General features: G+C 53.1%; 1 protein-coding gene across 1 annotated transcript in view; it reads right to left on the bottom strand.

Annotated features, from left to right (window-relative positions):
• LOC137466608 (uncharacterized) overlaps positions 1 to 13,982 on the bottom strand; it is a gene marked incomplete at its 3' end in the record, with an annotated part of 47,877 nt that overhangs the window by 21,208 nt on the left and 12,687 nt on the right. The window contains exon 4 of the mRNA XM_068178286.1: positions 6,649 to 7,080. Coding sequence (XP_068034387.1) covers positions 6,649 to 7,080 — 432 coding nt within the window. The remainder of the gene's footprint in view (positions 1 to 6,648; positions 7,081 to 13,982) is intronic.

Genomic DNA, 13,982 nt, shown 5'->3' with positions numbered 1-13,982 from the left:
CACAGGCTACTGTGTTTCAACAACCCATATCACCCTGCTCCTTTTAAATCTCTTCTGATGACAAGCTTCCAGTTTCATCACAGTGCTCACCTGAAGCACACGAGTAAATAAGATGAAGAATAGGAGAGAAAATGTCTTCTGACCTCCAGTCACTTAAGCATCAAGCAGACAAGAGAAAGCCTCTGTCCTTCTCTAAGGGAGGTCGTTTATACTCACCTACAGCAAAAGCTATTCTGAAAACCCACGTTATTAGACCCAGAGTGATAAAGAGCTAAGAATTTACTGATCCTGGGAAAAAGGCAGCTTTAAATGAGCTCTGCTACTCCTACTCTCTCTCCTCAGAACTTCAGGTTGAGATGCTTAGGACCAACTAAAGAAAAAAGTAATTTCATTCATGCCCTGGTCAAACATTTCTCAGTCTCTTGTCCCTCCTCCCAGTGCACCAGCCAGTCAAACACAGAAAAAGCAAGCTACCCATGGTAAGCTTCCAGTGGAAATATTGGCAAAATCCTTGTGGACTGCATTACTTGAAGGACCTGGGGTCAACTCACTGACTGTGAATCACTTTTACTGCTCTGCTTAGCCTACCACCTCAGCTCAGCTCAGCTCAGCTCAGCTCAGGAACCTGCCAGCTACTTTCAGCTGCGTAAACCCACGACCTGCGGTCAGAAAGGCATGAGTCTTATGAAAGAAACAGGGATGGGTAATGAAGTGTGGAGATTAGTCCACACTCTGAGGAACAGGCAACACTAAAAAACAGTCTGGCAATAGCTTGTGTCTAGAAGCTGTGTACCTTCAAAACCACCTCAGGGGTTTGGGACTTGTGCTGACTTGCGCAAAGGAACCCACTCCACCCTGCAGCAGTGGGCTCCTTCTTTCCAGCCTGGATGGAGACATGCCCTGCATTTTGCAAGCATGTCCAGGTGTTCAGAATGGAACATGCTGATCATATTTAGCACCTTAAGGCATGCAGCTCTTCCTTTCTCAAAGTATGCTTTGTGAAACTACAGGTAGTGCTATCCCTACCTTTCCAAACCAATTACCCTCATTATATTGCGCTTGCCTTCAAAATACTGCCACTCCTACATTTCAGACTTTGCTTCCCTCAGAAGGATGCACAAATAGTTGGAGTAGTTGCAAGCACCTGCACCTGCAATTTTCAACTAACTGCATCTTCAGAAAGGGTTCTGACAACAGGCCGTTCTCTGGACATGAACAGGGCATGCTGAGGCAAGACAGATAACTTTGCTACATCTTATAGCTCAGATCTCTGTGGCCAGAGTCACAGTCCTTGAGCTAAAATGAAAAAAAAAGAAATCAGGGAATGTATTTTTGCTAAATGAAAATGAATTAAATCTATTGTGGGCACTCATTCCGTTTAAGAGTGGAGTTGCATATACCTGAAAAACTGGTTTGTAAAGGAAAGGCTTCCAGACTCTACTTTATAAGAATGATAACAGGCACCACTGTGTTGAAGGCACTGATAACAGCCTGATTAAGGAGGGTTTTCTTTCATTGTAACCTCCTGGTTTCACAGCGGCAGATGTGTGATAGAAGCTCTGCATCTGCTATGAAGAAATGCCAGTCCTGGGAACGAAAGCAGACAGAATTGGTGAGTCGGAGCCGATAAGGCTCCCTGATGTCAGTAGTTGAGAGGCAGCCGCTTACAGATGGGACTAGATGGTGTATCACGGCTCCTCTCGCGGCACCACGACTTGCCTCATTTTTGTCAGCACGCGAGGCAAGTGCGCGTTCCTTTCCTAGTTTTTTGGGATTGTGGGGCTCCCATCCCTCCTCCCTCCTCCCGCAGCCCTGGGTGGTATAGTCCTTAGAAGTGGGCAGCGATCCTGAAAATGTCCCTCCTGATGGCAGTGGAAGCACCGGCGTGTGGATGGAAGTCGTTTCGGAGCTGAGTTCCTTGGAGGAGCAACAGCAGATGCGACCAGCTTGTCTTTAGGTCTCTTTGGGGCTTCCTCCTCTATCAGGTGTGATTTCAGGGTGCACTCCTCGATGATCTGGTCGAGGGTCGGCGCTGGTGAGGCCGGCAGCGACAGGATGATTCTTTTGCACATGGTGTTGGCATTCATGTGCACCACTTCTAGGACTAGTCCGTCTCGGTGTTCAGGTCTCTCCACCCGTCTCTCGACTGCCGCCCGGACCCGGTCTACGAAATCTACAAAAGGCTCTGCGACACCTTGTTTAATCGCTGTATAGGGAACCATCGGGTCCTTGGTGGGCATGCCCAGGAACGCACGCTCTGCTGCACCCCTGGACATGTCCAGCACGGCCGTTGGAATTCCCCGAGCTTGAAGTTGCCCTTCACTCCATTCTCCTTCACCCACAAGATGGTCCAAAGTGATCGGTTCTTCCGTGAAATCCAGGCTGTAAGGCCCTTCTAGGATTTCGGGAAGCAGGTCTGCTGCCAGTTTCTTCCACCTCCTCTCCCACAGGCTGTAGTCTGATGGGAGAAGCAGGCAGCTAAACAGACACTTAAGGTCTGCTGGCACTACGGTTCTAGACGTTAAAGTCGCTTTTAAAATGCCTTTAAAAAAGGGGCTTTTTTGTCCAAAATCGCGTGATGTTTTGCAGACCTCTTTTATGGATTCATAGGGAAGGGGTGTCCATGTAGGGTTTTCCCCTCCCCTGGCGTAGGAGGCTGGAGTGCGGAGCGACTGCTCGACTTCATAGATTGGGCTCCGTCCCCTCCCCTCTCCCCTACTCCCCCCTCCCCCCCTGGGTATCCGAGGAGCGGGAGGACGTGGGGGCGCGGTACGTGGGACAGGGCAGGGAGAATCTTCTCCCTGGGACAGCGGGGCGGAGGTGACAGACCCCTCCCTGTTGGGGGAGGGTGGGGCTGATGTTGCGGCAGGCAGGACATGGAAGAAGGGGACGCCCACCCGAGGGGGAACAGGGGGAGGGGTGGCAACCCGATGCCTGGAGTGGGCGGTGCCCACACCCACAGGGAAACAGGAAGGGGTGGGGTCAAAGGTGGGGATACAGGGAACAAAGGGGGCAAAGGGATTATGGGGAGAAGAAACCTCTCCACGTGGCCGCCCTCCATCTTGGGAAGACAGAGGCCCTAGCCACGTGGCTGCGGCTTCCTCAGGGGGACAAAGAAAGGGATTCAGGGGAGCAGAGCAGCGCGGGGTAGCGCCAGAACTAGGATTTCTAACTGGGAAAAAGGGATTGGAAAAGGGGTTTGGGATTAGTTCCTCAGCAGAGTAGCTAATTCCACCAAGGCGGGGGTGCCGGGACGGCTCGGGGGAGCCAGGAGCACGGTCCACGTCTGTGGAGCTGCCCTGCGCCTCAGAGCGGCGGAGTACTCCCCTCTGCCTACCCGGTTTAGGGGAAAAAGGGGTAGGAGAGGATGGGGAAATGGATTCGGGGGAAACAAGAGTTTTGCCCGATGGCTCTTTCCTTTCCTCAGCCGCTTCTCGCGCGGACCCTGCTTTTACAGCCTCCGAGATCAGCAAATGGAGCTTTGGGAAACAATCTTTCACAGAGGGATCCCTGTCCATTCCCTCTGCTAACCTGGCTCCTACTTGCTCCCAGAACTCTGTTCTGTGAGCATCCTCCGCGGTTACACGTGGAAAGGAAAAGCAGAGCCATCGTACAAACTGCTTGACTGAATTTTTGGGGGTAGGGATGTTTTACTGATAAAATCCCCTTAATTTGGGTATAGAATTCCCTTTGTTGGGCAGATAGCGTGGTCCCCATGCTATTTCTACCCAAAGCCTCACCCCTGGTGCAGAAAAGGCGAAAGAAAAAAAGCAAAAAACGCGAAAGACCCCGGCGGCCCGCCGCACACGCTGCGCGCTGCGTGATCCGTACCGCCGGAAACGCGGCAGAGCCCACCCACGTGAAGTATCAGCCGGGTACCCCCCGCGGCTAATCACTCACCAAACCGGAATCTTCGCAAATAAAAGCTGCTACCAGGGTCTTCTTTCCCGGGAAGCGTCCGTTCTTCGGCTTTCCGTAGCCGTGAATGGTTGCGCTTCCAGTCCCACGCGGGGAAAACACAGCGTGTTTTCCTGTGGGTGGCGGAGACGTCACTGACTTACTTCGGGGGGGCACTTGCTCCCGTTTTCAGTCCGGCACGGAGCACTTTTCCGTCGTGGACCGCGACCCTGCGGTGGCGGGTGGCGGTTTTCCGCGCGGATCGCGCTCGCTCGTCTCGGCAGCGGCGCTCGCTGGTCGGCGGCGCGGCTTCGCGGCGGCGGCGCTCTCTGTGCGCGGCTCCCGGGTGCTCTGTGGTGACTCTCTGCCTGCTCCGCGGCTTTGCGCTGGCCGTGGCCCGGACGTTGGGCGTCACTCGCGGCTGCTCTTTACTTTGTCTGCCCCGGTCAGCTCCCGAATGCCCGGCTTGGGCTTCTCAGCTTTTCGTCGGGGCCGGGGCTCGCCGCAGTTTCCGGGCGCTTTTGCTGTCGCGCTCCGGGGTGGGCTGATGGCCGCGCTTTGCCGTCGGCGCGAGGGAAGAAACAAAGAGGCAGGGAATTCATCCAAATCCGTCCGCGTGGCGGCTGGATGCTTTATTGGCTGCGAGAGCTGCGATGGAAAGGCTGCAGCCGATCCCAGCTTCGCACGGACGCAAATGGCCTCGAGCATGCCGAGGAGTGGGATCAAATAGGGAAGGGACAGGGCGGACGGGGAGCCCTCCCGCCCAATGGGTACAGACATCGCGGTGATGACGTGTACTACAGCGACCAATGGGAACACGGCAGGGGCGGACACGAGACTTTGGGGTGAGTGGCACCACGAGACCGGGAACACAGGCACGGAAATCGCAGGAGTAGGGGAAAACCCGGGGGATGCACGAGGGTACAGAGAACTGGAAAACTAACAAAGGAAAAACCCATGTGAACCTAAACCTGGGATGCAACAGTATAGGAAGGACATTCTCTAAGACACAGAGGGTTACATACAAAGAATGACACATTTCAGGCAATTTGAGAAACTTCTTTTATTAATTTCTCAAACATACATATTCAAATATTATTTAAAAGCAGACAAGCAACTGCAGTAGAGTATTACTCTAAACTAAGAGTAATTCTCTAAACTAAGGTTTTAAACAAATCTAGTCTAAACTCTATTTCTCTACACTAAGAGTAGCTTTGCAAAATAGTTATACACTAACAACACTAAAGGGCATCTGGAAGGAATGCCAAGTAATAAGTCTAATTAAAGCTACAGCTTGCTACATTATAACTACATTAATTCTGTAACGGCCTAGGTTGCTGTCTTCGAGGTATTTCAAGCAACCTTCTTCAGCTTCACTGTTCTTCTGTGAGGATGTGCATGTGGAGACAGTTTCTACCTCTCAGACTTAGGCAACAGCACCATCGTAACTGGAAGGTGAAGGGCAAGGCCACTCAGAGGTGTGTCTGCACAACGAATCCATGTGCTGCAGCATCTTCCTTCCGCAGGAGCAGAAAAGCAGCTTCAGGATTGCCAGTGACGAATGCAGCAATTATGCAGAGTTCACATGGCTGCCATCGGGTGTGACCCCCCCAGCAAAGCTCTGTGCAGGGAACTCCTCTCCGTAGCTGGAGAGCAGCATCCGGAGGCGAAATCGCATCTGACCATAAGCTTTCAGTGCCTCTAGGTGGGTGGCAGGATCTTGGGCCAGGTGCTCAAAGAGGTTGAGCGGCTCAATCCTTTGCATTTCTGGTGGCAAGCTGATCTCTGCAGGAAGCCTCTCGTTGCCTAGCACAAAGTGCTCCAGGCATTTCAAGTGCAGGCAGCGGCGCAGGTACACCATGATGTCCCACAGCCGCTGTGCAAATTCCTTCCTGCGCCACCGGGACAGTGGTACGGTGGTCAGCACGTGCATGACCACAGTCTTCCAGGTAGAGCTGGAAAAACCTGTGCCCCTCAGGATGCAGGTGAAGACCTGCAGGCATTTCAGGTGCAAGCCCTCGCACGGCATCTGCCTGGCGATGTGCTGGAAGAATTTTGCCTCTGCCACAGCGTATGTCTCAGGCCACGCTGTGCTTGCCATGATGTTGGCCTCGGCGGGCTGACTGCTCACAAAGTTGCTGGAGTTGCCTTTCTGGGCCTCTGTGGGCTGGCTGACCACAAAGGTGTCAGAGTCCCCTTGGCGCACCCCAAAGAGCATTTCCACGGTCAGGCTCCTCTTGCCTTTGCACAACTGGAATTGGCAGGACCGGCTGCAGGGCTGAAACACCAAGTGCCATGAGTATGACTGAGGCACATGCAGCCACGAGCATCTCACCAACTGGTAGAACCAGCGGGAGGTTTTCTCCACATCCAGGTAGGAGCCGGTGCAGAGTGTCTCTAGGAGGCTGCGCTTCTGCTCCCGCCACAGCTCCTCCTGCGAGTGGTGCAGGAAGCACAACAGCTTCTCGCCCAGCCGCTCCCTCTCGCACATGCACACCAGCTCCACACGGACACTGAAGGTCCTTGCTGCCATCTGCCCTGCACTGTTCAGCTCTAGGTGGAAGGCATGCCCTGGCGGGGGATTCAGCGGGACCAGCACCTGGTACACCCCATCCCACTCACGGGGACTCCAGCCCTCAAAGGCACTGCCCACCCCGATGGCTTCTTGAGGCACCGGGTAGAAGTTATTGCTCACGCTGTCCACAAAGACACGCGTGAAGCTCTCCATCAGCTCAGCTATCACTGAGCAACCTTTCTTCAGGTCCTCCACAGGCCACCGTATGCTATCCACTAAAAGGATGCCTTGCTCATTCCCAGCATCCTGAGTGTCTTCACTGTCTTTAGTTCCACCACTGCCGCTCTCTTCCTTGCCACCATCACTGCCACCTTTTTCACTGGCAGCCATGTTACCTTGTTCATCTTCTTTTCTATCCTCATTCTTGTTTCCCTGTACCACCTGTATGTCCTTGTTTTCTCCTTCATTTGCTTCATCTAGGTCTTCTTCATTTCCACCAACAATACCAGGTTCTTCTTCATTTCCGTCACCACTACTGTCTCCTGGCACATCCCCATCACTCTGTCCATCATCTTTCATTAAGTCATGGCCTTTGTTACTGTGAACACCGCTGTCTTCCTTCCCCTTCACATCATCATTGCCTTCAATGGCATCATTGTCTCCTTCATCTTCAGCCACAGGACTGCCTTCTCTGTCATTTTCAGTCTCACTGTCGTCTGCCTCCACAGTCACATCCGTGTTTTCTCTGCCTTCCTCTAAATCAGTGCTGTCTTCTTCCTGTTCTGTTCCTCTCCCATCTCCCAAGGTCTTGCAGGAGGTCTGGTCCTTGCTGCTGCTGCTGCTGCTGGCCTCACAGCTCCTTCTGCAGCTAAACCACAGGCCCAAGAGTAGCAGGACGCCAGCAAGAACACAGAATGGCCACTGCTGCAGGGCACCAAAGAGCACGGCTCCCCAGCCCTCATCCTGCTGCTCCAGGGGCCCCTGCTCCAGCTCCTGCAGCAGCCGACCCATCTCACGGTCCAGCAGCTCCTGACGCTCCTTCATTTGCCGGTGCGTGGCCTCATCCAGCCCATCCCCAGCCGGCTGGGGGTACTGGATCAGGCTTTGCACGAGCACGAAGAGCAATGAAAGTAAAGCCATGGTCTGCAGGAGGACACACAGAAGGGATTCAGTGGGGCTGGAATGGAGACAGACAATGAGGGGCAGGAGCAGGAGGGATGTGGCGGCAGGAAGGGGAGGAGGGCCCCTGGCAGCTGGCAAGGCCTGCACCGCTGCCCCAGCAAGCAAGCGCGCCCTCAGCGAGGCGCTCCCGCCAGGGCTGGGCCCTGGATGCGGGGCCAGCCCCGGGTACCAACGCTTCTCCCCCAGCCCTCCCCCAGCCCCCCAGCCCCGTCTCCTCACTGCTGTGTACTCACCGCTTGCCCAGGCTCTACTGGGGCAGCGGAACTCGCTGAGGCCTTTTATAGCTGCCCCCATGGTGACACGGCGCCTGTGATGTCACAGAACCCAGAGCGCGTCACAGGCCAGCCCCGCCCGCCGTCCCCAGCCCGGTCAGTGAAGTCATCATGGCCCTGGGCACCCAGAGCCCCAGCAGACACCAAGTGCTGATCCATCACTCAGGAACCTGGGAACACCAGAGCTTCCTTTGACAAAGCAGGCACAAGCACCCTTGCACACAACCCTTGTCAAATATAAATTTGGGTGACATGATCCATGGATGTTTTCACTATACAGGGGTAAGCTTTTATTTATTATGCAAGGCGGAACTTTTTTGCTATCAATATTGATATTTATTTCTGTGGTGGTGCATCGCCCCTCCCTTCCTCCTTTCCAGGCTGTAGTGTGATCTGAGAAATACTTGTTAGGCCTTGGCTTTGACACACCACCTGGGATCAGCTCTTCCTTTTTTTGGGTGATCTCAAGCACACCCATTCGGGACAATTACTTTGGAGGCAACATGTCATGTCAGCTAATATTTATTTACTGATTTAGTGAGAAATAAAGAAATCCACACTGCTTGAATGATGCACAGGAAGTTGTAATGTCATCCTGTCTTAAGGCCTACACTTACTTTACACCAGCACTGTCCTGCCTCACAGACCTTTTGTGAAAAAAAAGATGTGTTGGGGTTTCTCTTCTGAATTAGGAACACTTCCAAAGATCTGTTTATTGACTGACAAAAGATCACACATGACTAACTTATGGTTTGCACAGCAGCGTAAAAACCCTCAGGCCCACACAAACTATTTCTTACACCAGAGATGGCTGATCAATAGTCTGGCTGAAGATTGGGCAAGTCACTGTAATCAAGAAATACAAGTTTTTAAATGGAAAAAGAAAAGTCCTCGAAACACAGAACTTCTGAAGCTTAGCTCATTCCACTCTAATGTGCTCTCCCCCAACAACAGATAAAAGACGTGCCCCTCCTGACACTTGCTGCAACTGGCTACCCTAGCATGACAGCCATTCTGAGAGAAACTCTTTTTTGTATGGGATGTAGACATGTCTGCATTTGAACACCATCCTCGGTACAAACCTCCCCCCTTGCTTTTTTCTGGTTGGACATCCTTGTTACTGCACATGATGGAGCAGTTTATTGGGAAGAGTTTCTCTGATGCTGATCACAGCACAGCGGGAGGTTTTTGCTCCCTTGGGCTTCTCCAATTCTTTCTGGATGATCTCTTTATCAGCTGAGGGCTGACGGAACACAGAATGCCTGAATAATTGTCTTTCTCTTCTCCACCCATGACACAAGAGTTGCCTGCACTCAGACAACACAGTTTTCTGAACCATCCTATATAATAACAAACAATGCCTTCTAAATTCTGCCATCTAAATGTGGTCACTATTGGACAGCTTCATGTTCCAAGTGTTACCTAGCAGGGAGGGAAGCAGAGGAAGACAGGATCACAGCAGCCACTGATCCGTTATTCAGAGGCATCACCAGGAAGAAACAGGAGAAAGCCATGAATTTCACAGGCTACTGTGTTTCAACAACCCATATCACCCTGCTCCTTTTAAATCTCTTCTGATGACAAGCTTCCAGTTTCATCACAGTGCTCACCTGAAGCACACGAGTAAATAAGATGAAGAATAGGAGAGAAAATGTCTTCTGACCTCCAGTCACTTAAGCATCAAGCAGACAAGAGAAAGCCTCTGTCCTTCTCTAAGGGAGGTCGTTTATACTCACCTACAGCAAAAGCTATTCTGAAAACCCACGTTATTAGACCCAGAGTGATAAAGAGCTAAGAATTTACTGATCCTGGGAAAAAGGCAGCTTTAAATGAGCTCTGCTACTCCTACTCTCTCTCCTCAGAACTTCAGGTTGAGATGCTTAGGACCAGCTAAAGAAAAAAGTAATTTCATTCATGCCCTGGTCAAACATTTCTCAGTCTCTTGTCCCTCCTCCCAGTGCACCAGCCAGTCAAACACAGAAAAAGCAAGCTACCCATGGTAAGCTTCCAGTGGAAATATTGGCAAAATCCTTGTGGACTGCATTACTTGAAGGACCTGGGGTCAACTCACTGACTGTGAATCACTTTTACTGCTCTGCTTAGCCTACCACCTCAGCTCAGCTCAGCTCAGCTCAGCTCAGCTCAGGAACCTGCCAGCTACTTTCAGCTGCGTAAACCCACGACCTGCGGTCAGAAAGGCATGAGTCTTATGAAAGAAACAGGGATGGGTAATGAAGTGTGGAGATTAGTCCACACTCTGAGGAACAGGCAACACTAAAAAACAGTCTGGCAATAGCTTGTGTCTAGAAGCTGTGTACCTTCAAAACCACCTCAGGGGTTTGGGACTTGTGCTGACTTGCACAAAGGAACCCACTCCACCCTGCAGCAGTGGGCTCCTTCTTTCCAGCCTGGATGGAGACATGCCCTGCATTTTGCAAGCATGTCCAGGTGTTCAGAATGGAACATGCTGATCATATTTAGCACCTTAAGGCATGCAGCTCTTCCTTTCTCAAAGTATGCTTTGTGAAACTACAGGTAGTGCTATCCCTACCTTTCCAAACCAATTACCCTCATTATATTGCGCTTGCCTTCAAAATACTGCCACTCCTACATTTCAGACTTTGCTTCCCTCAGAAGGATGCACAAATAGTTGGAGTAGTTGCAAGCACCTGCACCTGCAATTTTCAACTAACTGCATCTTCAGAAAGGGTTCTGACAACAGGCCGTTCTCTGGACATGAACAGGGCATGCTGAGGCAAGACAGATAACTTTGCTACATCTTATAGCTCAGATCTCTGTGGCCAGAGTCACAGTCCTTGAGCTAAAATGAAAAAAAAAGAAATCAGGGAATGTATTTTTGCTAAATGAAAATGAATTAAATCTATTGTGGGCACTCATTCCGTTTAAGAGTGGAGTTGCATATACCTGAAAAACTGGTTTGTAAAGGAAAGGCTTCCAGACTCTACTTTATAAGAATGATAACAGGCACCACTGTGTTGAAGGCACTGATAACAGCCTGATTAAGGAGGGTTTTCTTTCATTGTAACCTCCTGGTTTCACAGCGGCAGATGTGTGATAGAAGCTCTGCATCTGCTATGAAGAAATGCCAGTCCTGGGAACGAAAGCAGACAGAATTGGTGAGTCGGAGCCGATAAGGCTCCCTGATGTCAGTAGTTGAGAGGCAGCCGCTTACAGATGGGACTAGATGGTGTATCACGGCTCCTCTCGCGGCACCACGACTTGCCTCATTTTTGTCAGCACGCGAGGCAAGTGCGCGTTCCTTTCCTAGTTTTTTGGGATTGTGGGGCTCCCATCCCTCCTCCCTCCTCCCGCAGCCCTGGGTGGTATAGTCCTTAGAAGTGGGCAGCGATCCTGAAAATGTCCCTCCTGATGGCAGTGGAAGCACCGGCGTGTGGATGGAAGTCGTTTCGGAGCTGAGTTCCTTGGAGGAGCAACAGCAGATGCGACCAGCTTGTCTTTAGGTCTCTTTGGGGCTTCCTCCTCTATCAGGTGTGATTTCAGGGTGCACTCCTCGATGATCTGGTCGAGGGTCGGCGCTGGTGAGGCCGGCAGCGACAGGATGATTCTTTTGCACATGGTGTTGGCATTCATGTGCACCACTTCTAGGACTAGTCCGTCTCGGTGTTCAGGTCTCTCCACCCGTCTCTCGACTGCCGCCTGGACCCGGTCTACGAAATCTACAAAAGGCTCTGCGACACCTTGTTTAATCGCTGTATAGGGAACCATCGGGTCCTTGGTGGGCATGCCCAGGAACGCACGCTCTGCTGCACCCCTGGACATGTCCAGCACGGCCGTTGGAATTCCCCGAGCTTGAAGTTGCCCTTCACTCCATTCTCCTTCACCCACAAGATGGTCCAAAGTGATCGGTTCTTCCGCGAAATCCAGGCTGTAAGGCCCTTCTAGGATTTCGGGAAGCAGGTCTGCTGCCAGTTTCTTCCACCTCCTCTCCCACAGGCTGTAGTCTGATGGGAGAAGCAGGCAGCTAAACAGACACTTAAGGTCTGCTGGCACTACGGTTCTAGACGTTAAAGTCGCTTTTAAAATGCCTTTAAAAAAGGGGCTTTTTTGTCCAAAATCGCGTGATGTTTTGCAGACCTCTTTTATGGATTCATAGGGAAGGGGTGTCCATGTAGGGTTTTCCCCTCCCCTGGCGTAGGAGGCTGGAGTGCGGAGCGACTGCTCGACTTCATAGATTGGGCCCCGTCCCCTCCCCTCTCCCCTACTCCCCCCTCCCCCCCTGGGTATCTGAGGAGCGGGAGGACGTGGGGGCGCGGTACGTGGGACAGGGCAGGGAGAATCTTCTCCCTGGGACAGCGGGGCGGAGGTGACAGACCCCTCCCTGTTGGGGGAGGGTGGGGCTGATGTTGCGGCAGGCAGGACATGGAAGAAGGGGACGCCCACCCGAGGGGGAACAGGGGGAGGGGTGGCAACCCGATGCCTGGAGTGGGCGGTGCCCACACCCACAGGGAAACAGGAAGGGGTGGGGTCAAAGGTGGGGATACAGGGAACAAAGGGGGCAAAGGGATTATGGGGAGAAGAAACCTCTCCACGTGGCCGCCCTCCATCTTGGGAAGACAGAGGCCCTAGCCACGTGGCTGCGGCTTCCTCAGGGGGACAAAGAAAGGGATTCAGGGGAGCAGAGCAGCGCGGGGTAGCGCCAGAACTAGGATTTCTAACTGGGAAAAAGGGATTGGAAAAGGGGTTTGGGATTAGTTCCTCAGCAGAGTAGCTAATTCCACCAAGGCGGGGGTGCCGGGACGGCTCGGGGGAGCCAGGAGCACGGTCCACGTCTGTGGAGCTGCCCTGCGCCTCAGAGCGGCGGAGTACTCCCCTCTGCCTACCCGGTTTAGGGGAAAAAGGGGTAGGAGAGGATGGGGAAATGGATTCGGGGGAAACAAGAGTTTTGCCCGATGGCTCTTTCCTTTCCTCAGCCGCTTCTCGCGCGGACCCTGCTTTTACAGCCTCCGAGATCAGCAAATGGAGCTTTGGGAAACAATCTTTCACAGAGGGATCCCTGTCCATTCCCTCTGCTAACCTGGCTCCTACTTGCTCCCAGAACTCTGTTCTGTGAGCATCCTCCGCGGTTACACGTGGAAAGGAAAAGCAGAGCCATCGTACAAACTGCTTGACTGAATTTTTGGGGTAGGGATGTTTTACTGATAAAATCCCCTTAATTTGGGTATAGAATTCCCTTTGTTGGGCAGATAGCGTGGTCCCCATGCTATTTCTACCCAAAGCCTCACCCCTGGTGCAGAAAAGGCGAAAGAAAAAAAGCAAAAAAACGCGAAAGACCCCGGCGGCCCGCCGCACACGCTGCGCGCTGCGTGATCCGTACCGCCGGAAACGCGGCAGAGCCCACCCACGTGAAGTATCAGCCGGGTACCCCCCGCGGCTAATCACTCACCAAACCGGAATCTTCGCAAATAAAAGCTGCTACCAGGGTCTTCTTTCCCGGGAAGCGTCCGTTCTTCGGCTTTCCGTAGCCGTGAATGGTTGCGCTTCCAGTCCCACGCGGGGAAAACACAGCGTGTTTTCCTGTGGGTGGCGGAGACGTCACTGACTTACTTCGGGGGGGCACTTGCTCCCGTTTTCAGTCCGGCACGGAGCACTTTTCCGTCGTGGACCGCGACCCTGCGGTGGCGGTGGCGGTTTTCCGCGCGGATCGCGCTCGCTCGTCTCGGCAGCGGCGCTCGCTGGTCGGCGGCGCGGCTTCGCGGCGGCGGCGCTCTCTGTGCGCGGCTCCCGGGTGCTCTGTGGTGACTCTCTGCCTGCTCCGCGGCTTTGCGCTGGCCGTGGCCCGGACGTTGGGCGTCACTCGCGGCTGCTCTTTACTTTGTCTGCCCCGGTCAGCTCCCGAATGCCCGGCTTGGGCTTCTCAGCTTTTCGTCGGGGCCGGGGCTCGCCGCAGTTTCCGGGCGCTTTTGCTGTCGCGCTCCGGGGTGGGCTGATGGCCGCGCTTTGCCGTCGGCGCGAGGGAAGAAACAAAGAGGCAGGGAATTCGTCCAAATCCGTCCGCGTGGCGGCTGGATGCTTTATTGGCTGCGAGAGCTGCGATGGAAAGGCTGCAGCCGATCCCAGCTTCGCACGGACGCAAA

This window comes from Anomalospiza imberbis, unplaced genomic scaffold (genome assembly GCF_031753505.1).
Source record: "Anomalospiza imberbis isolate Cuckoo-Finch-1a 21T00152 unplaced genomic scaffold, ASM3175350v1 scaffold_325, whole genome shotgun sequence".
Taxonomy (NCBI): Eukaryota; Metazoa; Chordata; class Aves; order Passeriformes; family Viduidae; genus Anomalospiza; species Anomalospiza imberbis.
The sequence above is the reverse complement of the archived record's forward strand: the minus strand, read 5'-3'. Positions and strand labels throughout refer to the sequence as shown.